The sequence below is a fragment of the Talpa occidentalis genome, unplaced genomic scaffold (genome assembly GCF_014898055.3).
Source record: "Talpa occidentalis isolate TD23 unplaced genomic scaffold, MPIMG_talOcc4v2.1 talOcc4.10, whole genome shotgun sequence".
Taxonomy (NCBI): domain Eukaryota; kingdom Metazoa; phylum Chordata; class Mammalia; order Eulipotyphla; family Talpidae; genus Talpa; species Talpa occidentalis.
The window spans coordinates 46,773,515-46,790,975 of record NW_023600993.1 but is presented as its reverse complement, the minus strand read 5'-3'; the positions used below and the strand labels follow the sequence as shown (position 1 = coordinate 46,790,975).

At 45.4% G+C, this 17,461-nt stretch overlaps 1 protein-coding gene across 3 annotated transcripts in view; it reads left to right on the top strand.

Annotated features, from left to right (window-relative positions):
- Positions 1-948: 948 nt before the first annotated feature.
- The window catches only part of ADAMTS9 (ADAM metallopeptidase with thrombospondin type 1 motif 9), a 166,631-nt gene continuing 150,118 nt past the window's right edge, over positions 949-17,461 (top strand). For 2 of the 3 annotated variants that reach the window (XM_037492298.2, XM_037492290.2), the window contains exons 1-3: positions 949-1,441; positions 2,006-2,406; positions 8,296-8,458. In XM_037492298.2, the coding sequence (XP_037348195.1) occupies positions 1,327-1,441; positions 2,006-2,406; positions 8,296-8,458 (679 nt within the window). In that variant the 5' untranslated portion in view covers positions 949-1,326. The remainder of the gene's footprint in view (positions 1,442-2,005; positions 2,407-8,295; positions 8,459-17,461) is intronic. The other variant, XM_054695303.1, reaches the window with a different exon arrangement.

Here is a 17,461-nt window from a genome sequence, read left to right as displayed (position 1 = left end):
GCCTCTCCTCGGCTCTCTAAACCCTGGAGCTGTCATGGGCTCAAGGTCCACTCCTACCCACTGCCTAGACTCGCTCTTAACCTTCTGGGGCTGGACTCACAGAAAGCTGAGGACCTTGTCAGGATGAGGGTAGGGGTTGGGGAAAACACAGTTTAAAAGCTCCGAGAAACTTTAAGGAGACCACGGATGTGAAACACTCCCCGGACTGCAAAACTCTTGACTTGGGGCGACTAAATCCGGACAGCTTAGTTCAGATGCCAAATCTCCTCCCAAATGAGCAGCTGTAGAAAAGGAAGGCGCTTCTGCAATGGGACACTTTCACTCCGAAGAAGTCAGAAGAAGGAGGCAGACTGCAACAGAGAGAGCTTCCTAAAGAGATAAAGGAGGACAGAACTGTTGGGAAGAGATGGGAACAGGAAAGAGGAAAGGGAGAAATACGGAAAATAGGGGCGCAGTAAGGGGGGGGAGGGACCTTGGCGGGAGGAGTTGGGTAGAAGTGGGGGTGCGAGGCGGGGAGGGGCACTGAAACACCAGAGTAAGGAAGAGAAAAGAGAGAAGCCGGGACCCAGCAAGGAGAAGGGGCAGCGAAGAGAGAGCGCACAGGGGGCGAGCGAGAGGGTACGAGATACCAGAGATTGCAAGAGCCAGAAAGGAAAGGGGAGAGAACTTTCTCCGCTTTCCCTGCCTTGGGCAGGAGCCTCTGAAAACCCCAACTCCACGAGGTGGCAGGGACCGCGATCGGCTGCGCGGGGTCTCGGGCCTCCGTCTCCAGCTGCCAGACGCCGGCGAGAGTCCCACACCGGCCGGCTGAGGAGGGGACACAGTCTGGAAGGAGGCGGTCCCCGTTTGCTACGCTTTCTCCACCCCCCTCCTCTTAGAGGCGGGCACCCAGGGTATTTGAGCGGCGGAGGACCCGCGCCCCCCCTCCGCCAGCCTCCGCCCCCCCAACCCCCCATTCAAGAAGCGGCTCCGCTATCCCCGGCAGCACAGGGCGCCCGGCGCGCCTCGGAGCGCAAGTCCCGCGCCTTCTCCTGCCAGCTCCCTGGACATTATGCGGCCGAGCAACCGAGCCCCAGTCCTCCTCCTCCTGCTCCTCCTGCTCCTCCTGCGGCTCGAGCCGCTCAGCTCTCGGCAGGCGGCGGCGTTGCTCAGCCGAGCGCAGACGGGACCCTCGCGACGCAACCTCAGCGACTCCTAAAGTCAAAAGTTGGCGGCGGGCGCCCGGCTCCGCGCGCTCTCCGCGGCCGCTGCCTCGCGTCGCCACCGCAGCCAAGGAGGGCAGGAGGGAGGGGAGCGGGGGTGGCAGGGGGAGGGGTGGGGAGCACCATGCAGTTTGTATCCTGGGCCACACTGCTAACGCTCCTGGTGCCGGACCTGGCCGAGATGGGGAGCCCAGACGCCGCGGCCGCCGTGCGCAAGGACAGGCTGCACCCGAGGCAAGGTAACGAGGCGCTGGCCCCGGGACACCTCCGCGCCCGGCAGCCGGCACCCCGCAGCGGAGGCCGCTCTCCTTTTCCTAGAAAGAATTATCTCCCGCTTTGCAGCCTCTCCTTTCTTCGGTCATTCCCAGGACATTTCTAAGGAGATTCACCACGGAACAAACTTCCTCCACACCCTTCTTCCCCCAGTTTGCTTTTAGCCTTCCTAGTCTTTCGCCTTCCCAATCCCTATCCCCCAAACTAGTTACTTAATAACTGGGGGCACCCGATAGCTGCATGCTTTATTTTATTCAGGATCTGAAATTATGTATTTTGACGTGCTCATTGTCTGGCTCCGTCCGAAAGGGATATCCTCCGCGCCTATGTGCCAGCACGGTTCCTGGCACATAGTAGGTGCTCAGCAAATATTTTTCTACCGCCGGGAGGCTGAAGAGATTGACTCATGGGAAGAAAAAAAAAATAATAATCCTGGAAAGTAACCCAAGACGAGAACACCCCTTCATTTTAAATTAAAACTTGGGGGAAATTTAGTTATTTGATTCATGTGTCTCTGCTTCTCTCTGCAGTGCAACTCTTAGAGACCCTGCAAGAATACGAAGTCGCGTCTCCCATCCGAGTGAATGCTCTAGGAGAACCCTTTCCCGCGAACGTGCACTTCAAAAGAAGGCGACGGAGCATTAATTCTGCCTCTGACCCCTGGCCTGCCTTCGCTGCCTCCTCTTCTTCCTCTACCTCCCCCCAGGCGCATTACCGCCTCTCTGCCTTCGGCCAGCAGTTTCTATTTAATCTCACCGCCCATGCCGGATTTATCGCTCCACTATTCACTGTCACCCTCCTCGGGGCGCCTGGGATGAACCAGACAAAGTTTTATTCCGAGGAGGAATCAGAACTCAAACACTGTTTCTACAAAGGCCATGTCAATACCAAGTCCGAACACACGGCCGTCATCAGCCTCTGCTCAGGAATGGTAAGTGGGAGCGCGCCTCCACCCCTCCCTTCCCCTCCCGCCTCTTCACACACTCGGGAAGACTTGTTGCTCTTTAGCCTAAGATCCTTACTGCACCCAGTCTCCGCTCTGGCGTTAAAATCAGCTAGAAACTCGTTCTCGTCCTTCGGTTTGGGTGGGTAGCCCAGTGCGTGCGCGAACACTGGAGAGGAGCGCACGCATCCGCCCTCGGGGGGTTCTGGACGTTTCGGTGCTTTCTAGGGTCGAAACTTGGCACAGCTGCCCTTAGCCCGGTGCCGCGAGGCGGCTTGGAAGTTTGGTTTCCAAACTCAAGAGAGAGCAGTCCTTCCTACCAGCAAACTCGGCCGCCCAGGAGCGGAGCTGCCGAGCTTAAGGAGGACCCGATTCCTTATTGGCGCATCTTGAGTCCGGCGTGTGGGTTGAGAATATCCAAGTCTAGGGTACTGGGAGTTCCTTCTCTGCGTGTCGTGGGGGCGGTGCGTAGAGTCCCTAAGTTTTCTCAGGGCCTTTTTTTTTTTTTTTTTCCACGCGCCAGGAACCCTGAGGCTGAACAGGATTGACGTGAAAGGTCCTGTCCCAAGAACGGAAGGGTGGGCCTAGGACTCCGGGGCGGGGAAGAGGGCGGAGCCTACCCCGGACGCTTCGAATTAGGGTGGAAACTAGGAATGGGGGTGCGGCACAGTCCGAGTCTGCACCCTGCTGGCGGGGTGTACCGGAAAAGCGGAAATAGTGTGAGACAGACTGGAGAGTCTTCCCTGACATTATTTTGGTGTGGGGGGGGTTTCTGCCACCCATGGGGGTTGCACAAAATCCAAAGAGGGAGCCCAAAGCGCCTTTTTCTCTAGGAAAGGAGGGCGGGGCAGCCACCTTCCTGCGCAGCAGAATGCGCACTTAGCAGGGTTCCAACCTGGTACCCTGGCCCGCTGATTCCCTTCCCCACCCCACCCCTATTTGCCCTCCAGTAGGTACCATAGGCCATCCGCCCCCCACCCTGTCCCCCCTATGGACATTGGAAAACCCGCCGTAAGGTTTCTGCGCAAATGAGAGTGGTCCTTGACTTTCCCAAGCGACGTGCGTTTCTACTACGCGCGAATGACGCAGAAACTTTCCCGGGTCCGGCTTCTCCAGCGCACAGCATTGTGCGCACTGCGAGCCGCTGCTGTGTTTACTCTGCCCCTCAACACCCACATTCCCGTCACTTTTCTCTACGTGAGCGCACAGATACTTACCCCGGGCGCTCGCTCGGCTGGCCTCTCCGCGCTCTCTTGGTGGGTATGAAGTTCCGGGTCTGAGTGTTGCATCCATCTCCGCCGCTCCACGAAGGTTTGGGTGGGGAGCAAGAAAAGCCTGGAGACTGGCAAAGAGGTTTCCCTTGCTGAGATATAGGGATGGAATTGTGCCCTTGTTATCCCCCAGCAACGCACCCGGAGCCGCAGCAGCGCATCGTTGAGATGGTTCGGGGTGGGCGGAGACGACAGTTTGGCACAGAGGGATGGGGTGCTGCAAGTGAGTCATCGCTGCCCTCAGACCTAGGGCCAGAGCGCAGAAATCCTTCCGTTCTTCATTAAGTTATGGCCTGGGTGGGCATAGTCAGGTGCCTGAACCCCGGGCATCAGAGCGCCTCCAGATCCCAAGATTGTAACCCCAATTCCAGAACCTTGCGATTAGCACTGCGTGTGTATGTCAAGTTTGTAAACAGCCTTTACTCCTCCTCCTTCCCCGCCTCCACACCCCGCTGAGTGGCCCCCGCAGTTGCATGAATATTTTGCTGCGCAGGACCTTAATTTCTATTGGGTGGTAACGCGCACGCGGATGGACGAGTGGTAACTCTCTTTGGGAACTGAGGCCTCGGACTTCAGAAACTCCTGGTTAGACTGTGATAACCCCAAGTTACCTTTAATTTACTCTCTGATTCTTTTTCTGGAAAAATGTCTGAATTCCATTTTAAATGCATGCACACTATTTCTATCTTAAGCGATTCATCCAGCCCCAAAGCCCTCACCCTTTTATCTTTCAGTTTATCTTACCCCTCTCCCCCGCCAAGACTTTCCCTTACCACTTACGTAAGGTAGTGTTGTGTTGTTCTAACAGCAATCTCCTGCTCTTTAGTATGGGCCATGCCAACCTCTCTCACCCCTGCACCCCCAGCCAGTTACCAGTTTCGCTGAACTCCACCTCAGGTGTGTGACTCACTTCTCGTGAACACCTCAACCCTCATTCCAGCCCCCTGTCCTCTCTCTTAGGACTGATTCCTAAGATAGTTCCACCTGGCTTCTTTTCTCCTTCAGCCTTGTCCTCCACAGCAAGTGCTGCTCACACTAATACGTAAGTGACACTGGATTAAAGATCTCATCACTGCCCTGGCATCTTACTTTACAGAGCTTGCCATTGCCCGGTAAGCACTTCCAAACTCCCCTGTCTGGCACTTCAGACCTTTTGTGATAGGACCTCCTCACCCTGCACACGTCTGTACGCCATCTCGTCTCTCAATCTTTCCTCCACAAATTCTGTTTCAGGCAATCTGCTTTTGCTCCTTTCTCTGAATTTTCCTAGTCCTAGCTCATTCTCTTTGCACCTTTAGATTTACTTGGTCTTCTCATGCATCTTCACACACTTGAATCACCCCCTTCTTTTAAAGTGTAATTTACATGCCTCTCTAGCAAGCCTCTTCCTAGCCCTTCCGACGGATGTCATCTTCCCTGTCCAACTTCTTGGATACTTACTAGTATGTCTTACCATTGTGCCACTTGTTGTACTTTCTCTTGGTGCCCATGTACTATCCCTTTCTCCTGGCAGCAGGGTCAGTGTCATTGTGTTTCACTCTCATCCTGGAGCCTTGTATATTGTAGGTCCTTAGTACATGTGTTTGAATAAATGATTACCTTAACCGAAAAAAGGATTACTCTTCCATCAAACAACTCATTTCTGAGTTGGCCACAAAGTTAATTTGGCATCATGTAGATGCCATTTATTGAACACTGATTGTGTGCCTGGCACGGTCATGAGTACTGTGCATGTCCATTATCTTACTCAAATCCTCACAACAACCTATTTTAAAGATGAAGACACTGAGGCATAGAGAGTTGCCCAAGGTCTCACACAGTTGGTTTTTGGTAGCGTTGTGGTCGCACGCAGCCTCTCTGACTATATTCATACAGTGTATTTCAAAGCTTGTTTATACAGAGGCATTAGAATATTCAGGGCAGCTTAATTTTTGAATCTACACTGACACTGTTTAGCTGCTTTTCTATGATTGAAGAGGAACTTTGGACAAGTCACTTCTCCCTGGCCTCAGCTTCCCCTTTTGCCAATCCAAGGGCCCGATTTTCATCAGATGAGCTCCCAAGCTCCTTCCTAATGCTTTTGGCCCGTGTCTAAGAGGCTTAAGTGATGTACGTTTCCTACTCTGTGGCTCAGAAGACACTAGCGTTGTGTACTGAAAGCAGGAAGAGTTGGCTGGATGAGAATGAATTTGTCAAATATCTTCTTGGGTATCCAGCTACTCATCTTTTAGTTTTTTGTTTTTTTTTTTTTAAGATTTATTTATTTATACAAGAACTGGGGTACAGGCCAGAGGTGCTGGAGGGTGAGAGGATTCACCAGAGACAGAGCGGGGAGCAGAACAGGCAGACAGACCAAAAACACTGCTGAGAGGAGCAGTGGGCAAGACAGGAGAGGTCAGCCGTGCCACGTGGGTCACTTCCTGGCCAGCCGGGATCGAACCTGTGCTGCAGAGGCTGCAGACAGCTTCACGGAGCTGCGCTCAACCCGCTGCGTCACTGGGGAGGCCCTTGTCTTTTAGTTTGACCACACCAGGCTGTCCCTTCCTTGAGCCAGTGGCTGTGGATCGTGTGCAAACTTGATTTTTTAATTTGTTTTTCATTTCTTAATTTATACTTTTTGAAATTAATTTGTATGTCATTTACTTGTCTTTATAACTTCGGGGTTACGTTTTTAACTTCTCCGTATATACACGATTCACTCACCCTCCACCAGACCTCCCATGCCAATTTCCTATCCTCTTCTCCCTCTGCCCCTGTTCTAGTAACCAGTTTATTTTTCCCAGAGTCTAAGAATTATTTGTGCTGTCATTTCCCAGTATATGTTTTCTGGTTATTTATATTCCACAGGTAAGGGAAACCATCTGATATCTGTCTTTTGACTTTCTCACTTAATGTAGTTTCATGGTTATTTTTTTCTTTTTTGGAAAGCTTTTAAGCAATAGAGTTTCTTGACCTATCCCTGGAAATCCTGAATCCTTGTGTATGGTATAATGCCCAAATCTCTAATTTTTTAAAAAGTTTTCCAGGCTAAGATGCTTAGCTGGTTTTGGAAACCCTAGTGTTTTACCCTCATACTTTCAAAAGTTCACCACATAAGAATACCCTAGAATCTCATCAAATTGTCAGTTCCTCCACCTTGCCACTGAGATTTTTAGACTTTAGATCAGATTTGGGGTAGAACCCAATTATTTGAATTTCAAACAAATGCCTGGATAATACTAATGCTGTCAAGGACTTTCAAGGTCAGTCAGGTAAAGGGTCTCTGCTTATTTTTTGTTTTGCCCCAATGTGGAAAAATAAATAATGGAGATTTTCTCCCTTTAAGCTCTGCCCATTGACATGGTATAGGAACTTTCCAGCTCTCTTGTAATGTTTGGTTTGGACGGTTCAGCTTGCACATGATTTTTCATTAGGAAAACTTGGAGATTTGTAGGAAGGGGAGGAAAAAGAGTTACCTCTTTCACTGAATGACTGGACAAAGCAAATTGTAGTCTGGTGGTTAAGAGGCTAACAAACAACACCAAAGCCACTAATGTGTTCTAAGCCCTTAAAAGGTGTCACTTTGTTAAGCACTTCACATGCATTATTTCATTTAATCTGCAGTATTACAATAAGTATTTTTGATCTCCAGTTGATAAGGAAGCTGAATCTCACAGCAGTTAAGGGAATTGCCAAGGTGGGTGGGTAGGGGTGGGCTGAAACTTAGGACAGCCTCACTCCAAGACCTTGTATCCTATCAAAGGGAAGGGGCAGTGACTTACATGCCCACATCATAGGTGGAATGTCATCATCTTAGTGAGGTAGGTATATTTCCATTGCACAGATAGGGATGCTAGAGAAAGGATCAGTGACTATTAGCAGCTAATGAGTAACAATGAGTAACAATGAGTAACAATCAGGATTTGAACTGAAATATTTAAATGTCTTGTGGTTAAGATATATTTCCTGAATTCAAATTAATGATAAGGCTTCTAGAGGGCAGCTCGTCCCCTCTGGGGTTCACACTAGTCCCAAGTTTCAAGACTGAAACAGTCTCTTTCAATAGCATGTAGGTGTTAGTATGATTAGAACTTGAGAACCAAGGAAGTATTTCTTTTTGCTTTTAAGATTTGTTTATTTATGTATACAAGAATTGGGGTACAGGCCAGAGGTGCAAGGGGTGAGAAGATTCACCAGAGACAGAGTGGGGAGCAGAACAGGTGGTTTGACTGAAAGACACTGCTGAGGGGAGCAGCAGGCAAGACAGGAGAGGTCTGCTGCACCATGTGGGTAACCTCCCTGGCTGGGGATGGAACTCATGCTGCAGTAGCTGTGGATTGCCTCATAGTGCTGAAGCTTAACCCCTTGCGCCACCAGGGAGGCCCCTCCCAAAGAATTATTTCTCAGAGACATATTTGGATGGCAGGTGCAAGAATAAGGTGCTAATGTGGCAGAGAGTGGAAATAAACTGCTTTTCCAAATATGTCGGCAGCAGTTTCAGTTTCAGCAGCCCTCGGGGAAAGGCACGGGGTGAAATGGTACCGCCTCTGCTCGGCCTGCTCTGCAGTTGTTTTCTTTCCATTAATTGAGTTACGTTAAATCAACCTCACGTCTCTCTTCTTTGCAGCTGGGCACATTCCGGTCCCATGATGGGGATTATTTTATTGAACCACTACTGTCCATTGATGAACAAGAAGATGAAGAGGAGCAAAACAAACCCCACATTATCTATAGGCGCAGTAACCCGCACAGAGAGCCCTCCACGGGAAGGCGTGTGTGTGACACCTCAGGTATTTGCTTCTTGCTTAAGCAGAGGTCCTGGCTCTGAGATGGGTTAATTTCCATACTACAAAGATGTTGCTCATTCTCATTCTACAAAGTGCTTTATGTGCAGTATCTTTCATTTAGTCTTCAGCAAGGTAGGTATATTCCCAAAGCTAAAGGGAGCTTTTGTGACTTTAAGCTGATAACAAAAGACAAAGTCAGGATTTGTACTTAAAAAAGCGGTGGCTCGTATCTTATTTTGGGTCCAGCTGCCTCTTGTTGGAGTGCTAATGTTTAGAATTAAGCTTTAGTAATATTGTGAGGCTGTTCTAGCCATGTCCTCCATCAGTAATTGCTTGTGTTCTCTTGATGTTTTCTACTCCTCTGTGTTTTTGTGTTTTGTTTCACCATGTAGGATTGCAACAAATTCTACACATGAAACTAACAAAAACTTCTTTGTGTCTATTGAGACTTTTTTTTATCAACTTCAGATTAACTATTGATTTAAGGCTTCTGGAAATATAGGACTGGAATTGTAGGTGGCTCTGTCAGGTTTCAGTCAGATCAGTCTATGCCTTCCAAGACTAGCCAGTTGGAGGGCATTTGTAGATTCCTTCATCCTGGCCAGAAGATTCTTTAAGGGTTTATGCTAACATGCTTGGTCAAGATATGTCATTCTGGAGGCTGTGGGAAACATATGCTTGTTGGTGTTTCCCAATCTGCAATCTTGAAGCAATCCTGTCTTTGAAGCCTGGTTACTTCCTCACTGATGATAGCTTATCATTAACAATTATCCTCTAGTTTAGTCCTGTTTTAGGATGTTCATTAAAATACTATTTTTATTCTTGGACTTCGAGTTTCTAAAAATTTATGCTTCTCCTTATTCTGTTTTTAAAAGTTGCATCTCCAGATTAAGAAACTTCTTGAGGTATAGCTGGTATATCCAATTGAGACCAACAGGGAACTTTTTCACATGCTTTCGAAATGACCATTCATTCCTCCTTGTTATATCTGCATCCGGTTCTTCTCCTGGGGCAAAGTATGGTGTCCTGTTCTCTCCTGGAATTATTTCTAAAGTGAATCCTTAATAGAATATAGCATTGGTACCCCCTGCACCTCTGGCCTGTACCCCAGTTCTTGTATTACTTATAACCCAGAAGTAGCCAAGTGGTAAGTTATACTATCTTAGGTCTTTGGCTTTATCTGATCCAGTGCTGTGTTCTTACCCCAGGGATGGAAGGAATACAACGGAGATATTCTGTTACTTCAACTCTGTAGAGTCAAGGAAGGGGATTAGGAGGGACATTACCTATACTATTTCCCTTAATGCTTACCACAGTTCCAGGAGGTGGCTACCATTTTTTTACTCCATTATATATAGTAAAAAAGACAAAGCTGTCAGAAATGAGGCAGCTAGTCCCTAATGGCAACCCATAATTGCCTGTCTTATTCCTTGTCCCACTTTTCTCTGTGCATGCATTTGGGAGTATGTGAGAGAGAGAAGTCTTATTGCTGTCATTCAAAAAATAAATCATGCTTATTTTCAATAATAATTACCTAATTCATGAACCATTCATTTTCTGGGCAGGAGGACAAGTCATTATCAAGTTTTGTGAAAAACAAAAGAAAAAGGAATGTGACAACATTGAGGATGACAGGAGATGTCTTAATTAGAAAACAAAAACTTACTTGGGTTCTAATCATTATTGCTATTTGGGTTCTAAGAGCCACCCTCCAAGTCACCAGTGCCAACTTTTGGTTTTCTTGCTGGTTTTTGCTTGCCAACAAAAACCCTTCCTTAGCTCAGGTGATGAATTGGGAGCCCCGCAGTTCTGATTGGCTCTTCCACAGGTTGCTGCTAGACTATGCTACTCTGGTTTCTGTATTCCAGCTGCTTCTACACCCCTTCTTTGAATTCAGATGCAGGATTTGAATTCAGAACAGTAGGATATAACTTGTAATATGACACAATTCACCAACAGCCATTAGAGAGACAGACCAGCAGGTCATGAAAACCTCCAAAACCACGTAGCCTTTGCACAGGGAGTGAAAATAGGTGTGTGTGGTGGGGAATATAAGGCCAGGAAGGAAAAAGGCTGCCTGAGAATAGAACATTAGTCCATTCAGGTGTTTCCCCCCACTCCCACCTCCCCAGTGTGGTTGGTAACCAAGAGTTAACTTTAAAGTACACAGGGCGCCTCATGCAAATGCAGATATGCAGATTCTTTAAACTAACAAACCCCTCCTGAGCAAATGACATAGAGCAAAACACAGTGGGTTTACTCCAGTGATCCAGAAGTTCAGCTAAATGTAAGAGTGGCTGCTAAAGATGAATTTAAGGCAACAACTACTACATCACTTACTGTTTGCATTACCCTGGACCTGGGTAATCATTTCTGGACCATCATTTCTTTCTAATTTATCATCCCATAGGATGATAGAATATTTGAGTTGGAAAAACCTGTAAGAATCAGCTCCAGGGGCCTCCCCGGTGACGCAGTGGTTGAGCACTGGGGCCTCTGCAGCGCCAGTTCGATCCGGGCAGCCAGCGAGGGTCCCACATCGCGTGCAGACCTCTCCTGCCACGCCTGCTGCTCCCCTCAGCAGTGTACTTCTGTCCTTCTGCCTGCTCTGCTCCCCACTCTGGCTCTGGTGAATTCTCTCACCCTCCCGTGCTTCTGACTGTACCCAGTGCTTGTATAAATAAATAAACAAATCTTTAAAAAAAAAAAGGGTATTTCTAAAAAAAAAAAAAATCAGCTCCAGATTAACATGCCAATTCGATATAAATGATAAAACCATAGCCCTGAGATGTTAAGTTATTTATTTCCAGGAGTTATACCTATAAATTCAGCACCAACCCATCAGAATTTAAGATGGTCCAACGCTTGGACCAGGCTCTGGAAGCCCCCTATTGAGCTAGGTGTAACTCTTACTTTGCTGGACTACAGGGGTCTGCCCCGAGTGGGGCATTATGACTATTCCATTGCTGCGTGCAGATGCAATCTAAGCCTCACTTATTCCTGAATCTTGATATTTGTCCAATTTTCTTTTTTTTTAAGATTTATTTATGCATAGAAGAACTGGGGTACAGGCCAGAGGTGTGGGAGGTGAGAGGATTCACCAGAGTGGGGAACAAAACAGGAGGAATGCAATTTTCAATAATAGATTCTGCAATAGTGAATAGGTATGTACAGGAGCCTGATGTAATAACATCTTCACGAGTTTAGATTGGAGTCTGCACCTTCATTTATTCATGGGTATATTTATTCATTCAGCCATGAAGTATTTGTTAATTCCTCTCTATCAAGAGGATAAATCCAGGAACCATCCCCTAACTCCAGTCAGTTTGTGTGACCTTGAACATATTTTAAAGCATAAAGCGAGAATAGCATGCATACCTTCCAAGGTGTAGTCAGGCCTAAGTGACCGTGAAATAAAGAAAGCTCCCAGGACAGTGTTCAGCAGATGGTGGACAATCTCTGAATGATGGTAGATTGTTTTTTAAAACATTATGAAAATGGAAATTAAAACTGGGAAGGAAATCTCAAAATGAGAGCCAATCAGCTTCATGTGATTAAGCTTATAGCATCTTGGTAACCTGGTCTTTAAAGGCCTTTGGGGACTTGCCCAAGGTCACCCTGTCAGCAAGTGGCAGAACTGGCAACTCTCTGCTTGCTTCTTCTATGTTAAGATATCATTTTGTATGAGTTTCTCTCAGCCCAGTGGCTGCCCTTCCCGGATCGTCTCTTTTTCAACATCTTCGTTATTTTTATGTGTGTACAATGGGGGCCACTGGATTGTTTTGTATTGATTTATGTTTTTCAGCCAGTTTGTATGTTCCTTGGGATTCAGGCTTAGGTGTGGGGATCTTCTCTTTCCTGTGGAATACAGCCCTTCTGACAACTGTGTCCCCGACACTGGGGTCCTCAGTGAAGGTCACTGACCTGACCGCGACCACAGCCTGCCCACACACTGGGGGGCTAAGTGGCAGGCTCACCCTGGAGGTTTTGTTGCTTTTATAAGCCACTTCCTGCTGATCCTTCACATTGCATTTTCACATGAAACCCCAAGTTCTGCCTCACAGATACTCTATTTGGCCCTGAATTTTGTACAAGAGGATTTAGTTGTTCTTATCAGTGAGATAGACCTATTTCCTGGTAACTGAGTGCAAGAAAGCCAGGGGAGAAAGAAGACAGAAGGTTGTTTTGTTTGCCTGGGCCTAAAAGACCGTGTTTTTTCCTATTACTTAAATCTCTCCTTACCTTCCCAGCTTAGCCACACCAGCTGTTTTTTGTTTCTTAAGGCATTTAAGAATTGTAAATTCATTGACCACTTGTGCAGCTCTTAAGGACATAATTGGACAGTTGTATAAAGAAGTTTATGGGAGAATATTCAGTGAAGTGCTGTTTATTAGACTAAAAGCTGGAAACCTAAGTACTCATTGGTGGGAGGATAATTCAGTAACTTCTGGGATATGCATTCAATAGATTCTTGTGCAGCTATCAAAAATGATGGCATGATTTATGTTTACAGATGTGGATTATATATGTATATACATAAATGTACAGTGAACAAGTAGGTGATGAACTAGTTTATATGGTATAAACTCATTTTCAAAAAGTGATAGTGTGTATGGGTGGACATGTGTGTATAAAGAAAAAAGTCTGTAGCCATATGCATGAAAATATTAACAGGGATTCTTTTTGGTTGGCAGGAACATAGACTTTATCCATTTTGTATGTTGTATTTTTGCTTTCATTCTGTATCCCTAAACTGTGCGCCCTCTGATTGTTTCATAATCAGAAAATTCAGTTGAAAAAGTAATAGGGATAGTGCATGTAGTTATTTTATAGCCCCATGGCACATGCCATCAGGATTCACTAGCCAAGTCAAGATCCCATGCTTTTTTTTTGGGGGGGTCAGTCCTGAAGAGGGAGTTGGGTATTAAAGGAAGGAGGGAATGAGACAGATAAAACACCTACCTTTTAGCTACTTCTTTGGAATACCAAGGCTGGGCTAAGCTGAGACTCCATCTTGAGCCAGCTAATTGCCTAAAGCCTTTTGGACTGACCGTGGGATTACTATGGCTTAGTCTCCATTAGTACCGGGGACCCTTCCATCATCCTCATTAGAATGTACTGTCATTTCTTAGTTTGGCTCCCCAGGCTATGATCATAAAGGCTGAAAAATATAAGAGGATAAATAAAGCCATCATTTCTTTAGGTCTTACTATATACATATGGGAGTCATTGTGCTTCATAGTTTACATCCATTACATGTATAATCTGTTCATCAATACTATAGGGTAGGTATTATCCTTTTTTTTTTTTTATAATATTTATTTATTTATTTATTTACACAAGCACTGGGTACAGTCAGAAGCACGGGAGGGTGAGAGAATTCACCAGAGCCAGAGCGGGGAGCAGAACAGGCAGACTGATGAAACACACTGCTGAGGGGAGCAGCGGGTGAGACAGGGGAGGTCTGCGCGCCATGTGGAACCCTCGGCCGGTGGCCTGGGATCGAACCGGCGCTGCAGAGGCTGTGGACAGCCTCGCAGCCCAGCACTCAACCACTGTGCCACCAGGGGAGGCCCGGTATTATCCTTATTTTATAGTTGAAACATTTATAGCTCAGAGAGATTGAGCAATTTATCCAAAGTCTCACAGCTGGTAGGAGGTGGGCCTGACCTTGAGCTGAGATCTGTTTCTTAGTGTGCTGTGGGCCAGAGCACATTGACGACACCGATGGAAACTGCCTCTAGAAAATCTTTAGTTTTCAGAGCACCTTATTTAACTTCCATCTAATCCAATCCTAAATGACACACACAATGGCTAACATTTGTCAGACACGTATTGTGTTCCAGGTGCTTTACTTGATTACGTATTTTAATCCTTACCTCAGCCTCCATTTTGCAGATGGAAAAGCTGAGACACAGAAAAGTCCATGAAGTTGATTTGTCCAACAGTGTCACAAAGCTCATAAACATAGCATTAGCTGCAACCTTTTTGTCTTGGTCTAGTTAGAGAATTTTTCGGCCTGTTCCTACTTTTATTTGATTGCATTTATATATAATTTACTTTTGCTGGCAGGAATTCTGAAATGCCTGCCTAGAATTCAATTTGATTTGAGGAGGGCTGCTTGTTGCCTGGAATTCCCACCAAGATACTATGGACTCCAGGAAGCCTTATGTCTCCAGCATGCCTCTGTCAGAGTATATGCTTGTTACACATTAACCTCTCAGATCCCATTAATAATTTAGCATAGATTTGCTGATTAGATTTGCTGCTCTGAGAATCAGGCCCAAACAGAGTGAGAGAGCAAGAACTGAGAAGCAGACCTCTGAGGGGGCTTTAAGTAAACAATTCTGAGACAGCTAGCGGGTTCCAGGCACCGACTGAAGCTTTGGCTGACCTCACAGTTCTGCCTGGGCCCAAGCAGGTCAGTGGTTGTTGGCTAATTAGTGATTTCTCAGCAGCTAGCCTGCCTCCATTTTCCCACACACTTTCCATGTCGTCAGACCCTTTCCCCTCAGCCTTTCCTTCTGTGGACATAAGAGCAGGCAACTTTCTAGGCATCATGGACTGGGCAGTGTGGAAGCATAGTACGGATTATTTCATTTACTCCTGGAACAGCTCCCTGTGAGAAAGATAGCGTCCATTTTCCTAATAAGAAAACTGAACTCCGAGAGGCAAAGGAACTTGTTCAGAGTGTATAAGGAAACAGCTGGCACCCACCCAGGACCTATTCGAGTATTTAAAGATGGTTTCCACTATTTGGGATTTATTGTTTTGGCCAAATATCCTTTCCTTTACCTCTTTTGGATCCTCACTGGTCTTTAACCTCTTTCCCCTGTTTTATATTCGTCAATGACTATGTCTAATAGTCAATAAGCAATCACCTCAATAATTCTTTATAAATTATTAGGAAATTACTGTTTTAAACAACTAAGCTCTTGACTTAGTTTTTACAGCTTTATTTTCTTTGTGGCATGAATATAAAAATATTGCTTTTTTTTTTTTTTTAAACTTTGGTGTTCATAGTGCAATACTCCAATAAAATCACTATCGGATAGTAGTAGAGTGTTCTAATTCAAGAGCTATTTCTTCTTTCATTTGTTCTCATTTACTCAGTTTTTTTTTTTTTTTTTAGGTTTTCATTTTGTTCTTTAAAAAATTTTTTCTTGGGAACATGTTCTACTTAAAAAGTAGAGGAAGTGGCAAAATAAACCACCACAAACCTACAATTTACATTTAACAATGACTAAAGTTTTCCCACATTTGCTGCTTATTTGCCTTCTCTTGCTGGAGTATTTTAAAGTAAATCAGGTTTCATGATATTTTCTCTCTAAATATTCCAATATATATCGCTAGAAAATAAAGTATTTTCTTGTATAACTGGAATATTTATCATGGTGAGCAAAATCAACAATAATCCCTCCACGTCACCTAAATGTACCTGTATTAAAATTTTCCTCATTGTCCCAGAAATGCTCTCCTTAGGTTATTTTAGTTTGTGATTCAAACAAGGCCCACATACTGCAATTGGTTATGTCTCTTAAATGACTTTCGTCTGTTTGTTGCTGTTGTTAAAATGGCCACTTTTACTCTAGTTTTAGTTTTGTTTCCTGTGGCCCTTTTCTTCCCTTCCACTTCTTTTACTCTTTTATTCATCTTTATCATCATACAGTCAGGCTGCATTTGCAACAATTTGAAAGAACAGGGCCAGCCTAGGCCAAACCTACAGCAGCTTCCAAGAACAAAGCCTCTAGAAATTGAGGGGCTTATCATGAGTAATTTCACTGAGCACAAAAGGCAGCATGGTAAAGTTGCTTTTTGACCCTTTGTCTGGAGAACATTGATAGCTCCCTTTTTTCCCCTTATCGTTAGAAAGATGCTCAATTTACAGTATTTACTGAGACTACCATTTCTGCCATTTAAGGATTTCACTTGCCTGTGTTTTAAGCCCAAAGAGTCAGTTTGCGGTTGGGAATGTAAAGTGGCAAGTTAGGTTTGGACCTGAGATTAGGTCTCATTGATATAAGACACACTTTCCTGCCCCCTCCCAGGAGCCCTTATGATAAGCTTCTGGACCCGGAGACAGCCTGGGGGCTGGCTGCCTGCTTCACCTTCAGCCCCAAATCGGGACCTTTCCCTGCCACCTGTCATCAAATCTCTGCTTCAGAAACTCATGCTGTGCTGAGGATAAAGGGTGATACAGAAACTTGCTACTTTATTCATCCTCCCAGTAACCCCCTGGAACCAGTTAAAATGCATACCCCTTCTGAAAAAAGGGGTCTGTGGTCAGATGTTCAGGCTGATAGTGGCAGGAGGTATTTGGGGTTAATCTGAGAGCCCTTTAACACTTTCCCTGGGGGGGCTGTGTTTTTGAAATAAGGCATTGTAGAATACTGTGTTCTCTTCATGTAGGAGGGTAAACCTACTCATTTAATACAGTGCTATTTTATCATGCAATTGAAGTTTAAATTTTTAAACTTTGTGTCTGCCAAAATTAGATTCTTTATGGTAATTGGTTTATTACAGAATCATTTATGGGTGACCAAAATCTGTTCATGTCTAGATCAAACTTCTGCATGGACAGTCTGCTTAGCTAAATATCATGAATAAATATAAAGCGTCCTGAATGTCATATAAAGGAGTGTAAGGAAATGGAAGATGTGATGGTGGATATACATGTGGGCAGTGAGCTTTGAGGTACACAGTCAATTGAGGGCAAATATTGGTAAAACGCTTTCTTTTTTATCATCGCCCATCTCTTGTGTGACTTTAGAATTGGAGTAGAATATTGAAAATGCAGTGGACCTGTGGTCTGTGAAAAAGTTCAAGTTGATGTTATTAGCCTCAGACTTTTTCTGCTATGATTTTATTTCAAAAATCTTTTTATTAATATATTCTAGTGTTTTCCATTAATAAGTTCCAATGTTTTCTATTTTTCTATGAAGTTTCAATGTACATGCAACAGCAGTCATCCTTTCTAATATAGAGTTCTGCAAGTTTTAGCAAGTG